Source organism: Amia ocellicauda, chromosome 3 (assembly GCF_036373705.1).
Source record: "Amia ocellicauda isolate fAmiCal2 chromosome 3, fAmiCal2.hap1, whole genome shotgun sequence".
Taxonomy (NCBI): domain Eukaryota; kingdom Metazoa; phylum Chordata; class Actinopteri; order Amiiformes; family Amiidae; genus Amia; species Amia ocellicauda.
The window spans coordinates 4040647-4056870 of NC_089852.1; the positions used below are offsets into that span (position 1 = coordinate 4040647).

At 40.6% G+C, this 16224-nt stretch overlaps 1 protein-coding gene across 3 annotated transcripts in view; it reads right to left on the bottom strand.

Annotated features, from left to right (window-relative positions):
* fbln2 (fibulin 2) overlaps positions 1-16224 on the bottom strand; it is a 49625-nt gene that overhangs the window by 11776 nt on the left and 21625 nt on the right. For 2 of the 3 annotated variants that reach the window (XM_066697782.1, XM_066697779.1), the window contains exons 3-9: positions 9627-9735; positions 9072-9201; positions 7954-8140; positions 5876-6085; positions 4213-4380; positions 2412-2513; positions 102-242 (exon numbers count right to left, since the gene is read on the bottom strand). In XM_066697782.1, the coding sequence (XP_066553879.1) occupies positions 102-242; positions 2412-2513; positions 4213-4380; positions 5876-6085; positions 7954-8140; positions 9072-9201; positions 9627-9735 (1047 nt within the window). The remainder of the gene's footprint in view (positions 1-101; positions 243-2411; positions 2514-4212; positions 4381-5875; positions 6086-7953; positions 8141-9071; positions 9202-9626; positions 9736-16224) is intronic. The other variant, XM_066697783.1, reaches the window with a different exon arrangement.

Consider the following 16224-nt stretch of genomic DNA (forward strand, 5'->3'; position numbering starts at 1 on the left):
ATTCCTTCTGGATACATGCTTAGAATGGGGTCTGGCAAATGTAAGAAAATCCGAATGCAAGACGGGATGAGTTGAAATAATGCCACAGTGCCTCGTCTTACCAACACATTCTCTATTTGCGTTGTACACAAAGCCCTCCTCGCAGGGCGCAGCGATGGGGACACACCGGAAAGATCCCCGGCTGTTCACACACAACTCCCCATGGGAACAAGTGTGAGCGCTAGTGCTGCACTCATTCACATCTACACAAATGACCAGAGTGAAAGGTAAGGATGTGCACAGGATATCGCTACACAAAGTAGCAGAAAACAACCTGAAAACAAACACTTCGATCTAAAGATTTGTGTCAGTGTCTCTACACACCATCAAGCAAAAGCCCTTTTATACATAACATTTTAACTTTAAACGTACAATAAGAGATAAGAACAACAGGAGAGAGTGTAAACTGTTTCCCCAAGATTGTGTGACAAGCTGTGATTGTGGGTCTTTATTTCACAATGAAACAAACTAGTCTTTCTTGTAAAACAATGATTCCACAAATTACATTAAATTAGTTTTACATGATCTAATGTACGATTGATAAATGTCAAAATGTTAACAGCAACAATAACAAGACAGCTATTCTCCATCTGCTGTCATTTCTGCTGCCTGTCTGCCATCCCTGAGGCTACCTGGGAACTGAAGGCTTGCAAATGGCATGTCTATATCTTCTGTTTATGTATGTCTGTGTGAACAAGTTGCATATGTTTAAATATAAAGAACTCATGTATTATCCGGCAGTAAATGTCGGAAAACAGACTGGGAATTACTTTAATGTCCGGGTAATTTTCCCACCGTCTATTTGTTAAAACTCTGGTCTTCAATCGGACAGAAAATATCCAGCCCTGGTGGATCGGGTCTGGTTTAAACTCTGACACTGAATCACAGCGGATCTGCTTTCCCTTAGCGCTGCTCGCTCTGACTGCACCGAACAGACGATCCACAGAGCCAGTTGTGTTCCTTGTTACAGACCAGACGAAATTACAATTGCCCACCCACACTGACATATGGGAACGCTTTACAAAAGAACTTCATTACAGCCACTTGAACTAATGGGGAATAATGCATGAATAATCAAAGGATTCGGCAGGTATTTCGAATAGCACTCAACCTACCCTCAGTGGATTGATAAATAAAACACATCGAATGGTGATGCTGACTTTCAGAAACATGATCTTTATTTATGCATTTCTTATTGGCTGGAATGAAAGGCCCTAGACACCTTCAATTCCTCATGCATTCTCCTCCTTCTCATATAACCGCTGTGGTAACTCTGATCTGTGATTGACTCCACTAGTGGAGAGATGGCTACAAACACAAGGAAGTTGCAAAGTTCATAAAATGATTAAGAAGGTCTTCACAGAGACAGATAATGTATTCCAAACCCATAATTAAAGCATGCCTGGCTTTAAAACAGAATTAATAATTTCTCTCCTGTAGACTTTCTAACTAATGTCTGTGCCTGATGCCCGATTGTGGTCCTTTGATACTGGCAGTGATACATCTTTCTCAGACTTGCCCAGTCGGTACCTGGTACTATAGGTCTGAAAAGTTGGGCATCCTTTCAGAACTTAGAGCCCTTAAAACCCAGTAAGGTACAGAACAGTTATGTTTTCAATTTTTTGGGACACAGAAAATGTCTGCAAGGATCTCTGATGGATGTCTGAATGTGCACAGCGTATGGGAGTATGATATATGGTGTGTGTAATGAACATTTTTATAGACGTTACAATTCTATCAGGAGCAAGCCAAGCCCAGTTACATTGTTAAGACCTTACACAATAAACGAATTGTGTAACACCCTCCATCACAGGAACTTGAACTTGTCATGCTATGCTTGCGTTCAACTTGCAACCTTTGATACGAATAAGGAAAGAAGTTCATAAATGGACTGAGATCATCGACATTTATTTTGTGTAGGAGTTCCGAGCTCAGAGAAACTGGAATGGCATTTGTTATTGCAGACATGACTTATGTGTAATAATTGGCTATGGTTCACCAGTGCTAGACGAAGTGGGCTCTGCTTTTGTGGGAAATAGAAAGCTACTCAGGTTTCTAAGCCCCAATGTCACCGACATCGGCGTTTTCTTTCCTCTTGTATTGCTGCATCCAATGAAATTTCCCCGAAGGGCAGTACACGTGTTTTCAATTTGAGCTCTCCTAAGGTAAACCGAACAATTTCACAGTTTTGCGAAGGCAGTGCTGCACTGGGCATATTGCATTCAAATGCCTGACTGGCTCCCGACACCTCATACGGTGTGAAGGCAGGTCTTTCTGGTGTGTGACCCGTCTGCAGTGACACGCAATTCAGATCAGTGCGGCCTTTTTAATTACAAATGCAGTCGATACACTTTAAGAAATGGCAGGCCTACCTTCACACGAGTGTCCGTCTGTCATCAAGGTATAGCCTGGTAAGCAGGAGCAAAACACGCTTCCTGCGATGTTGGAGCAGTGGTGCATGCAGGGGCCATTTCCTGTTACAAGGGGGACAGAAAATATAATTGCAATGTCAAATAAATCTTGCAAGAAAAAATTATAATCCTTACCAATGAAACACTTTCTCTTTAGTGTTTCTGTATACGCCACATATACAGCTCTGAAAAAAATTAAGAGACCACTTAACATGATTTCTGAACTTGGAGTGGTCTCTTAATTTTTTCCAGAACTGTATATTTCTTGTCAGTGATTTCCTTGTTTTACATCATTTTTTTGTCCTATTTCAACCCCACACCCAGTATGTAATAGTGTGTTATACCCATATACTCAATACCCCAACTAAAACTATCATTAGATGCAGCTGAACTGGGGGAAACTTTGTCACAGGCTTTGCAAGACAGACTCGCTCCATCCTAGTCACAAAAATCACTCCCTGTGGATCCCCAGCTAGCGTGAGAACCAGTCCCACCTCAGAGACGCCAGGTCTCTGGGTAGCGTTTGCAGTTGGCGCCCCATCTCCCGGGCACACCTGCGAGCGCCCTGCTCCACGGAGCCCCCCCAGCAAAGTGACAAACTCGCCGCACCAAAACCCCTGACGTGGGGGATGTGTGCACCGAGTTCACAGAGGGATTGCATCATCGCAGTGAGCTCACACACCACGAGCCCCTTCCAGCTGCTTGTGGCAGTCATTGTAATCTGGATGACACACTGCGGGCCAAGATATTTACTCTTCATTCAAGCTGACCAACCCAGAAAGCAGGGAGTCAGTGTCGTAATGCTTTTTTTTTTTAAATAAAGGGCGACTGATGGGATGAGCAGATGTATCTGGGCTGGTCTGTTCCTGATGTGCGAGACAGACAGGAGCCTGACGGAAAAAATGCACAGCTGCACAAAGAACAGAGCGGGAATGTAGTTGTTTAGAGACACCGTTCCTCACCGTGAGGATGATTTAAAATTGACCGTAATGCTCTTGTCTAAACCAGTTGCAATAAGAGTTTTCTAAGCACTGAAGACAATGTGAAAAAAGGAAAAAGGTGAGAGGATATCAAGTAGCGAAACAAAACAAAAAACAAACAAACAAAGAAGATAATGTCACTAAAACTTTAGAGTATCAAGTAACCCTTGAAACATTTTTGTATTTGTTGTCTGTGCAGGATCTGGGACACGGATACATCCCATATTGATTGTTGCTGCACTGCAGTGATGTTCGATAGCTGAGTTTTACATTTAACTGACTTCCTTAAGTTTTCTAAATGTTCTGTCCTACACAGTCTTCTTAAGCAACACCGGACTCCATATCAAACCTTTTACCACTGTGCATTTTAATGCGTTACAGTGGTTTCGTGCTTTATTGTGAAAGCATGACTTGGATTTTATAAGGTCTAAAGAATGTCATCTAATCATATTCCAGACATTATTGCAAACCACAGACAGGGCCAAATCATGTTCCCTTTGAAGAAAACATGAACTCCCTGTAAAGGAAATGATGGGAAAATATTTGTCGAACCTGCATCCACAACCCAGATAAGAAATGAAAACACTCACAATCTGCAGTGGAGATTAACGATACATACGACTGAAAAGCATTTACTAATGAACACAAAACACTAGTGGTATGCCCAGGCATTGTGATATAGGCTACTACCCTGTGAATGCATACGTTTACATATTTAAAGGGTATATGAATAACAATTTCCCTCAATACACGTTCTGTATATTGGGGACACACACGTTTACCTGCACACAAGTCTACCGGCATTTCGGTCGTGGGAGCTGCAGTCGTGGGAGCTGCAGTCGTGGGAGCTGCGGTCGTGGGAGCTGCGGTCGTGGGAGCTGCGGTCGTGGGAGCTTCGTTAATTGGCCTTTCTTCTTCTCTTAAGCTGTTATCTTCTTCCTCTGGATTTTCTACGAAGCACACAGACACACAAGAAATTATCACAATTCCCTTCACCATAAAGAACAGGGATTAGAATATAAAGCCCTGATTTTCAGGAGATGTGTTTGGGGTGAACTCGGCTGATTGATGCTAAACTACAACTTACTGGATGTCAGCAGGTGTTTAGCTGAGGGTTACTTGTGAGTGCATTGTCAGCAAAACACCACACACACACACAAACACACACACACACACACACGTTGGTGTCGCTATCATTATGAGGACTCTCCATAGACATAATGATTTTTATACTGTACAAACTATAGATTCTATCCCCCAACCCTAACCCTAATAACAAACTTTCTGCATTTTTACATTTTCAAAAAAACATCATTTAGTATGTTTTTTAAGTGATTTGAATTATGGGGACATTGGCAATAATAACCTTGTAATTACCAGCTTGTAACCTAAAACAAAGTCCTCGTAAACCACATAAACCAGCCCACACACACACACACACAAACATCTAAATTAAACACAAATGCAGTTAAACTTTCTTAAATAATTGTAACTGAAACACTTTCATTTGAGAATGAAACTCAGCCCACAGATGATCCCCGTTCTGGTTCGTATCCCTCATGATGTTCGATTAATAAACAAACCAAAAAAGCCAAAACAAACAAACCAAAAAAAGCAGAAGAAAAATAAAACAACTTTGTACAGTATGCTACTTGCTCCTAAGTTTACACACTGAAACATGTCAGACATCAAAACATGGATCTAACAATAGTCTCGTTTATCTGACTTTGGTCCACAGTCCGCTTTTGTATTCAAAGTACTCAGCTGAAGGTCAGCAGCTTAACAGAAACAGCCGGTTCAGGAAGTTATACCATATGCCTCGTTCGGATAAAGATTATCAGCCCCAATCAGAAAACTATCCGCAACAGAACTGAAGGGGAAGGAAAGGATCAGAACTCTTGAGCTACGACTGGAAAAATAATATGTTGCAAAAATGGAGACACACATCAAGCAGGCACACCGGCTCTGCCAAGGACTGACTGCAAGTCTAAATAGTGTCGTTTTAATGTATATATCACTGCCTGAGAACACACACACTGAAGAAATAGGATTTGTTTTCTTTTGCTGGGTTCAGTTTGTTTTAAGGTTTCATGTAGATTGCCTTTAATTTATGATGTCTAGCTTCAAGGTGCCGGGAATGGAGATAGATTGAGTCTCGTCAGAGTGGAATCAGACACGAGACACTGAAGACAGAGAATAATTATAACTTTCTCCATTTTTGAAAGAGCATTTCAACTATTTCCATGAAGGATAGCTTGAACTGGACACTTACTTATCTATCAGTCATCGCTCCGTTATAAACACAATCTGGACTTCAGAGCCAATGCACAAGAGGGTGTGTGGACTCTGGTCAACCCTGCTTCCATAATAACGCTCATGCAGTCTTTCCCATTGAAAACCTAATTCTGTATTGTTCGCGGCAGCTAAAATCTCTCTCCCTCTCACCTGGTGCACAGCTATATCTATCGGACAGCAGCACATAGCCCGTAAAGCAGGCGCACTCATATGAGCCCCAGGTATTGATGCAGCGCTGATGGCACAGCTGTCCAGTGTACTCCAGGCACTCGTCGATGTCTTCGCCCTCCTTCACGCTGTTTTCGCTCTGCTCTTCATTATTTATGGAGAAGGCCTCGTTGGGGAATTTAGGTTCTGAAACTTAAAAGACAGGAGGGTTTTCTTACATGGTAACAGAATGAAATGGTGTATGAATACTAATGTCAAGCGAATTTGTAATAGTTTATCCGAGCAACTTGTTTCTGAGGAAAAACTTCTGATAACTACACCCCATCGATATTCACATTGAAAGTATGTCATTTGCAATTACACTGTGTCCATCATATTGAAGTCCTCACTGTCATAATCAGTATACAAACAAAAGGAAAATATATTGTTGGCAGTAAACTAATCCGGTTAGTCTGCGTTACGCTCAGCCACTAGGATTACACCATTTTCCTTTTTTTAACCGTGCTTTTTCCCCGAGCTCTGAAATGCTTTACTGCAACTACCTCATGCATCCTTCCCGTTGGAGAGACAGGATGTGTCCCAAGCGGAACCATGTTATAACCATTTATATGTCCCACATGTGGTGTGAATACAGTCCCTCCACCCTGACTGGCGGGTGCCTACACTGTGCGTGTGTTTGTGTGTGTTTTCTTAACGACGAGGGGATTGCGTGTTGAGGGTGTTAATATCAAAAACAGCAGCTTTACCTGCCTGTTAATTGACCGTGGGGAGAGTTTACCATCCTGCACTGAAGGCGATGACTCTTTTAATTAAGGTCAAGTGCCTTGTAAACGACGCTTCAACTGCCACCATGGACTTGATTTATTTGAATACTTCCAGACAGGGTTGGGGGCCATACCTTCACATGTCACATGGAGAGAAATGTAACCTGACCTTGTGATTGTGAACCAATAGATTTGGAGGGAAACACAGGCTTTTTACTTTAAAGAAAGCTGTTGAAAGCTAGAAGGACAAACCATACTGCAGGCCAGTGTGCAAGTCTCTGACAGAAAGAGGTCTTGAGGTGAATGAACGGGACTGGCATGACACAGAGCTGTGGTTGGCAGCCCTCAGTCATCCTTACGTACGGTGATGGCTAACTCAGGGGATACTGTCAGCGATATTATCTTTATATTATCAAAGGTCTGCAGAACACATTGCGCCGTTCTATCTATCAGGAGACGAAATACGGCTAGACAACCTGTTTTTAAATGCAAAAGAAGCATTCCACATAAAAGGTTTGGAGAATAAGGTCTACATATAGATGCCACACATGTTATCAGAAAGAAGGGATCACATGGGTTTTGATCAAATATAACACATTTTAATTAAAATATATATGTTTCCCCTTTGTTTGTAATATTCGGGATGTCCAGGGATATAATAATGCCAGGCCTCACAAAGCAGGATTGAGATTATTGTATATCCGTATCGTAAGAGAACATTTCAGTATCGAGGCTTAAAAACAAATAACTCAAGGGTAAAAAATAAAACGTACGTAATGGTTTAACAAACGCAGCCTGTTCAACTCATAGTTTGACTGTGTGTGTTTATATATATATATCCACACTAATCTTTGTGATTGTTCTCAGCACAATCCGTCTCCACAAACGCTTTGAGACGAGTTTTGAATACGTCACCTGATCGAACACAACGCGCTATTCACTGGCACCTATCGCACAACAACAGCGAGAGTTGCCATCTGTCTCTGTTTCAGCTGGATTGTCCCAGATTTCCCAGAAACTAGTCTGTGTTGAAACTGGACATCTGACGTGTTTGTGTGGTTTCCTTGAACAACATTAATCACTGTCACACCGCGTCTCCGCCAGAACCTCATAGATGAAAGTTAAAATTCTGGAAATGAGAGATACTTTGGCTAAATCATTTTAGAACAGTAACTGGTAACTGGCCAGTGTCAATACAGCCATTTTATGCATTTGCAAGTACATGAGTGAAACGCAAGAAAAGCACATATTATAAACTCCAAAATAAATACAGTATTTACAGCTTTAGCTCATTACCCCTCTCTGGCAGAGATGTTGGGTCGGGCTTTTCCTTCTGTATCAGGGGCGGCTGGCCGAGACCCTCCTCTCCCTCACAGCAGGTGAGGAACACATGGCTGCAGGGGAAGCCCAGGTACTGGTGGGCCTCACAACTGAGTCCTTGGCTGCGTAATTGCAAACCCAGAGAACAACAGCTACAGCACTCCTGGAGAACGAGAGACAAATTGCATTTTATCGCGCGGTGCATCTGCACTCTCGAGTTATGTGTTTTTGCCGGGTCTCCCAACGTGTTCCTGTTTAGTAAACATGAAACGAACGTGGCAAATCAGAGAAAATTGGTAACCATGGCGATATATTAAAAGCAGGGCTGCTGTGTCAGAAGTTATTCTGTATTCAAAGCAGAGCACCTTGGTCTGAGAGGAATACGCACCGATATTTGACTTGTGACAACAGCCAGGAGTAATTCATGTCCTCCAAAATATATCTCTGACAGCACTGTTGCCTTAAGGCTGAAGACACAGCAGGTGGCAGATTAATACAAGTGAAATGAGGAATATTTCCTCTCTGGTGACAATAATATGTTTTACTCTCGCTGACAAATGGTGTAAGTTGTCCAACTTATTTCCATACCCTGTTTCAGGTCCCAGTAATGCATAGAAATGCAAACAGTTACAATGTCTTGCATTTCCAAACCAGTAAAACAATCTCCAATTGGTACTGTTCCAAGAAACACAAGAGCAGAAACCCAATCTGGGATTTATATTAGTATTTAACTCCTGAGGCGGTGATTGTGCTCCAGACAAATAAAAATAAAGAAAACATCCCCAAACTTTTTCAGCAGTTCAGATTTAAATGTATTACCACTGAACTTACAGGGAGTATAATTCTGTATAATTCTAATCACTTTGAATTAGAACACATACATTTTTTATTTTATATAGCCTAGTAATATTGCAGGGATTGTAAATATTCATAATTATCCCTCACTTCGTCCTAAATAAAGGGGCGCATGGTACAGTAAGACCTTCAGGACTAGAAAATGCAAGATCATCTTATTCACTTTAAATATGGATGATTGTTCAGTACCTACACATCCGTGTTATCATTTAAAATAATAACTCAGTCATGTGACTTGCCTTGTATGAGTTGGCTCCACAGACGTCGCTCTCTCCCACTTCGCAGACTTTCCCCTCTTTGGCCGCCGCCATGCCAGCCGTGCATTTGCTGTCTTTCAGGAAACTCACGCAGCACTGTTGCCGAGCAAGCCTGCAATCGTAATTCGACATGGACAGGTAGATAAAACGCAAGAGGCAGCGATCGGGAAAAGCAAATTCAGTACCCACAGAGCTAAAAGTTCATTTCCTGACGGAGAACAATTCACCACCCCTCATCTGCCCTGCCTTTGCAGCCCACATTCCTCCACTTGACTGCGAGACCATTATGAGTTTCCTATTACTGTACTTTAATCAATGGATAAAACCACTTTCACTTTAGAGAGTGTTTTGTCATGACGAGCGCCTGGCCAAAGCCCTCGGCAATCCATCGTGGAGGAGCATTACACCGAAAAACCCATCAAATACAAATATCAAGAAGCTCCGAAACCATCAATACTAGACTCAGTGAATCAAAGTTATAAATGTATAAAACTGTCTCATCATTTCATTCCCTGAAATACTTTATACCAGCCTTACCTACAAATCAGAGTGCTGGCCTCGCTCTGCGGCATCGTGCAATGGCCGTTGTTGGAGCCCCACAGCTGACCGGCTGCACAGCAGTTCTCAACCTCATCTTTCGCTGAACCTGACAGAAGAAGGCAAAATCCTCATGAAGCAGGCAGGTTATGGGTTAGTGAAAAAGTATGTATTACTATAGATACTTTGTCTATATAGATTAGGTTCCACTATCTTTCCATTTGGACAAATCTATATTTTGTCATCCCTTGTCACACAATAAACTGCAAGCCATTGAAACGTGTTGCTATCAGGGAGATTCATACGATAATGCCTTCCAATGAATGTAGCATACGTCACAACAGCTAAAACACACATACAAAGTTGTTACGATGATGAGGATCGTCACCCCAACACATCCAATCATCCCAAAGGCATTTATCTTGGAGGTGTACTAAGAGAAGAAGGTTTCTTTGCAGCAGAAATGTTGAGAGTAGTGTCATTTAAAAGAGAATGAGAATGAGAAAACACTTTTCAAATCATAATCAAAAGCTTGTTAAACCTTGTACTTTGTTCATTAGTGATGTGACAGACCTTCTGCTCAAGGACTGCTCATTTTAAGACAGTTTCACTTTTAAAAAGGGAAGGTAAGACTACAATGAGGATGCCAGCGTTACAAGATGAGTTTAATCCTAAGCTATTTATCTACAGAATAAAGCCTGTGTGAGAAGGAGGCCCAGTTGGAGAATGGATGCAATTTCTTAACAGGCATGACTGCTATTTACACAGTAAGATTGCTTTTCCAAGGTTATGTTATGTTCCATAAAGAATTTATACCAGAACCATACATTTCCAGTGCCAGAAAACACAGCAGCTACATATATATATATATATATATATATATATATATATATATATATATATATATATATATATTTTATATTCCATATTTATATTCTGAGCCACAGAACTGAACAAGTTGATTCAAAGCTGGTTTTCGCTTGCGCCACGAATGTCACAATGAATTCCTAATGAAGTCTCAATATTATGCCGAATGTCCCTTCAATCCATTGTAGGGGAACAGCCGAGGAAATTCATTCAGCTATTATGTTTCCCCTGCTTTCCCTCTCTTTTTACCGCACTCTCACGGTAGAGGGGTACTCGGTAACTCGAGTAACTGTAACATTTCTTCTGTGATAATTACTGCATTCGAATACATCCCCACTTTCCTAATCCGAGCAGTCGTCCTGTGGAAAGGATAGAGACTCTTTGGTTGTATTGCCTGAAATAAACTGAAATTAAATACAATAAAAGGTCATGAGTTTCCTAAGAGAAACAACAACCCAGAAAAAAAACATATAGTACTTACTTCCTACCCAACTAATAACAGCTCAGTAAATGTCAAGCTGTTGTGGCTTCAAACACCACCAAGACTTTGTCCTCTTTCAGCTTATAATTCCCATTGAAATCGTTGAATGGGAACATGTTCGTCTTCTCAGAAAGCCCCCGATGAAACTCCTACCCAGCTGTGCAAATACATCACTGCCTCACAAGCACATCTGAAAATGCTTCACTGTAACCCAGTTCATCTTTTCAATGGTGGACAATACCTAAAATATAAATACAATCCCAACAATGTCTTAAACACATTTGCTATTTCATAATGGGATAGTGCATTTGATTTAGTCTGTTCTGACAAAGTGAGCAAATAAAATGACAAAAACATATCTTTTAGATTGAATATAATAAAAAATATAATTATTTTATCTAATAACAATATGCAATATAGTGAAAGGCTGAATTTACAATAAAAAGCACAGCTGGAGTTTGGGATTCATGCAGGGCATAATTGCCTTGCTGTGACCTTAGCGGACCAGGACTGGAAGTCGAATGCACTTATTTTTAGCAACATCATTGTCTCTTCGAATTTTTTATATAAAACACCCTAAGCATCCAAACAGGATCTTGTACAGACAACTGCCAAAGTCCCGGGTTCATGTTTACACATTTCCAGTTTCACCGGAGGTTCAAGCTTACAAACACACACTGAAACAAGTATATTTTCTTAAAAATCAAATAAACAACACTGAACTATTTATAATTGGAGAAAGGGGAACATTTAAGTCTAAACAAACTTAACTTTTTTCTCTATATAGACATGTACATGTTCTTTATTTTTTAAGTCCCTGCTGGTTTGTTGGCAGTACTTTTAATCAAGTGACTAAACAAAATATCATCAATTTAGTTCCCTAATGATCCTCTCAGCTGCTGTCTGTCCTCGCAGGGGGCTTTCAAGAATGACTAAAGCCCATCTTTCTACCCTCTGCTGTCATTAGAGTGCTTGTCAAAGTGAAACTGAGGCTTTGAACACACAACCCAGTGTTGAAACTCACACCATTATAATAATATAAATACAGCATTACAAAATCATCCATAAAAGTAACAAAAACAACAACAAAACCAAACAAGATTAAATACAATCGTTCATGAATTTGCCTTTAATCCTGAAGAATGAAGAAAACAGATTGAAGATAAATTTACTGATGAGCGCAGAAAATTACAACCATTACATTAATAGATACCTCAAGAACAAACCACCAACTACTCAAGTCCGACGCCTATTCAGGAGCAGATGTTAATTAAATAAAACATTGCTTTAATTATTATTATAAAAACAGCCAAGCAGTACAAATGATTTAAAATGGCTGAAGGATACTTATAGGCAAAGCTTTCATCACCCTTGTTCTGTACTTTATCTAGAAGCTGCCATAGACATTTGCAGCAGCTGTTTGTTAGTGTACTGCTTATACAAACACACTGTGAAAAGGGTTATTATATTTCCAGAAGCTTCTGGACAGAGTGGCCCAACATTGTCCACCTGGAAAATGTTTAATTTATAGTCTCTCATGCCATCACCCTTTCTCCCGTTGGGATTATCTCCAGAGAGACAGATGAGGAGAAAGTAAAGAAGTCAAGATGGCACCAAGAAGTTTCCTTGGAAGAAGTTTTGGGACTTACAACTAACTGCCAGGAATAGTGTTCTGGAAGTCTTAGTAACAACAACCGCATCCTATCATTGTGTTTGTGTATCAATTCCTTTATTTACACACTGTAAACAATAAATACAAGGTGAATGTAAGGTTAATATGTTAACCTATTACAACAGAACATACAGACAAATTTTGTTTACCCTTGTAAGCATATGATCTCGTTTAGTATAATGCCATCAAATAAATAACAGTTGCCATCTGCATAAGGTGGAAGATATATGGTTGGCCAAGCAGCAAATGTGAGTGTCATTTCTATGACTTGTTATTCCAAGTCTGGATATAATAAAATCCATCTGCAAAACAGATGTCTCGGGTCTATATACACGTACTAGTTTTCAGCAAGATATTCCTATATCTGTGATACGTATGTATTTTGATGTTACTGTTTTTCTATACTCTTTCAAATATGTATGCAACACAATCATATATGTGCAAAGTAATGGCTGTTCAGGAAGAACTGTCTTGTCATTTTAGTTGTGACATTTAGTTGGTATGTTGTAAGTTCCTAACCTTGTAAGTGGTACTCGGTGTCAGTGATTTCATTGATACCTGTTATTTCTTGTCCTGCATATGGCGAACTATCAAACTGTTATAATTCATCTCACAGACTCTAATGACCAGTGTTCCCGTTGCTTGTACAAATTAATTAAGACAATCCTGTAGCATTTAAAATGAATCGTTATGCACAGACTGCATTACGAACACACTGTCACGGTTACGTGTTCCTTGAGTTTTTAATTGACATGCCTTATGGCTTCCAGCTTCCAAATTCAAGCTGATCTGTCCTAAAACATCAATTGAGAATCTGTCGTTTTAGCTGCAGTAGTTGAGGATGAGCAGACACTGTGTGTTGTGCTTTAAAGCATACTGACAGAGAAAAAACACAGGTTTTGATATATTTGCAGAGATCACGAGTGAGTGCTAGACCAGTTATTCATAAAATGTATCTTCGACATTAGTTACGAACAATGAAACATTATTTTGCTGGAACACAACGCCCCCGGGACGCAGACCCACCTGTTCACAACCTTGCAACTCTCAATTTGGCAAACACACACCCCGAACACCTGGGTCTTCCATATTATAAACGTCGGCTACTCCCGGCAATTTCCCTCCTGCCCCCCTGGCGCTTTGTGTGGAAATTTGGGCCCTGATCAAGAAGCGCGCCATCCACAAAGCACCCCCTCTAGCGACACACGAGTGAGTTACACACTATACCTCTAGTTCCTAGTGCCTAAGAAAGACGCTATCCCTTTTGATAGTATTCTTTCTCAAATAACTGATAAGTAACTGGAAATTGATTCTTTAATTAGAGAATATTCTGATATTTTTAGTGTCTTAACTTTTCATTTTTATAATAGAGCTATTAAACCAGACATAGCGGGCAACGTGTGGTCAAACCAAAGTGTCTAGTCACATACAGACAATAAGTGTTTGTATTTTATTTAACTTGCTGTTACGGGTATTTTCCTTCATCCGACTCAACCTGTTGTCTTGTGAGGCGGTTGTGAACCTGTGTCTCCTGTTCACCATGACCCTGTACTTGATTGAAATGGATGCGTGAATGGATAGTATTTTATTAATCATCATGTCCCTAAACGTATTATTATGATTATTAACATAAAGCACTTTGCAAAGCCATATGCATTTCATATTTTTGTGTTCTGTGACAGATAAAAAAAGAGCATCCATATTACGATATGCCAAGACATTGGGGGCCCATCATTTCAAAATAATGTCTAACCTGAAGAGATGGTGCCATAAACCTTTGCTCTCCCACAGAACAATATACGAGCTGAAAGGGAGGCGAGAGCTGTCTGCCAGTTTTATTACACCCTGTTTAACATTTTGACCACACCGTTATAATCATCTACTCTTCGGTATTTGGCCTGCATCCCAAATTATTGACGGTGATAGATGCGTTTGAATATTAATCTCTTTTGGCATCCACAGGAATTATTTACTCCTGAAAAGAATGTTAAAGGTCCTTTGACTAACACGATACATAATAATAAAATACAAATGTACTGACTTGAACCGGTTTAAGTGGAAACATGGGATAAATCAACTACACATATTTACAGTCCTGTACAGAATGTTATCGATAGTTTCACACCCACGTCTTCCTGCACGGCCCCATGGGAGAGAGGGCAGATATGGCACGGGGGCAGAAACACACTCTCGATGGGCACAAGAGCATGTTTCTGACAGGCAACTGAATTTGAAATGGTTTTAAATGGAAATAATGATGCTGTTCAGGTATAAAAGGGAGGTATTCCTTCTATAATTACTTTTAAGAGGATCAATGTGATTCTATTATTATGAAAATGCAGTTTTGTGTTGTACTGCTACTACTAATACTATGCCTGTTTCTTTTCCCCACTTAAGAGTCCTTATCATTAAAGCAACAACAATATTTCACTGTCAGGATGGATGCGGATCTCCCACAATGCCGAGTGTGATTCTGACATTTCAAGGCATATGGCTCTCTGCAGGGGAACCGCAACCACCTCCCCATATTTCCTTTTGGGCAGCGGGCGGTCCCACACATTGTACAGTATGATCAATACGCAATACGCTGGCTATGGCAGCACACAGAAATTAAACTGAAACTGTCATGACCTTCCAAAGCATAAGGTCAAGTGATGCTGGACCCACCATCTTATACGTTAATATACATCCCTAAATGTAAGTTTATTGCCTCCAACTGCATTTGTTGATTATACCAATAAATATCAGGTGCTGGGAGCACAGTGGTGACCCAAGTGCTGATTCACTTTTTGGCTAGAGGCAAGGTAGATAATTAAAAACCTAATGCATCCTAAGAGGCTGATAACTGAGGTAACAACTTAGGAGGACAGATTTATCCGTGAACCATCCACATTGAAGATGGCAGCATCCCAGCAGGCCTACAAAAGACCATTAATCATGGCGGACACTTGGATGGCAAGGTGATTACCACTGAGTCAGAGAGGCAGGATGCAAAGAGTAGTCGTCGGGTATCTCGTGAGTAAGAGGATTTCTCTCATTTTTATTGCAGGTGATACAACTACAGCATAACTGAAGTAATCAACACAATTCTGTGGATGTGGATTTACAAACGTGATGTAAGAACATAAGAACATGAGAGAACACGTGCTCGTTTGGTGTCCATTAATAACTAAGTGATCAAGGATCCTATCCAGTCTGTTTCTGAATGTTCCCAAATTGTCTCTTCAGCCACATCGCTGGGGAGTTTGTTCAGATTGTGACGCCTCTCTGTGTGAAGAAGTGTCTCCCGTTTTCAGTCTTGAATGCCTTGAAGCCCAATTTCCATTTGTGGCCCCGGGTCCGTGTGTCCCTGCAGATCTGGAAAAGCTCCTCCGGGTCGATGTGGTCGAAGCGATGTAGAAGAAAACAGGTGTACCACACACATGTGCTGTGTCTTTTTATAAGCTAGTCAGTCACTTCTAATTTTGCAGAAATTCCCATACAAATCTCCCTAAACCCTCCTTTTAAATGATAATGATGTCTTCAATATATCTGTACAAGCGGCCTATTTATACTGATCTGCCTCAGGATTGGGCACA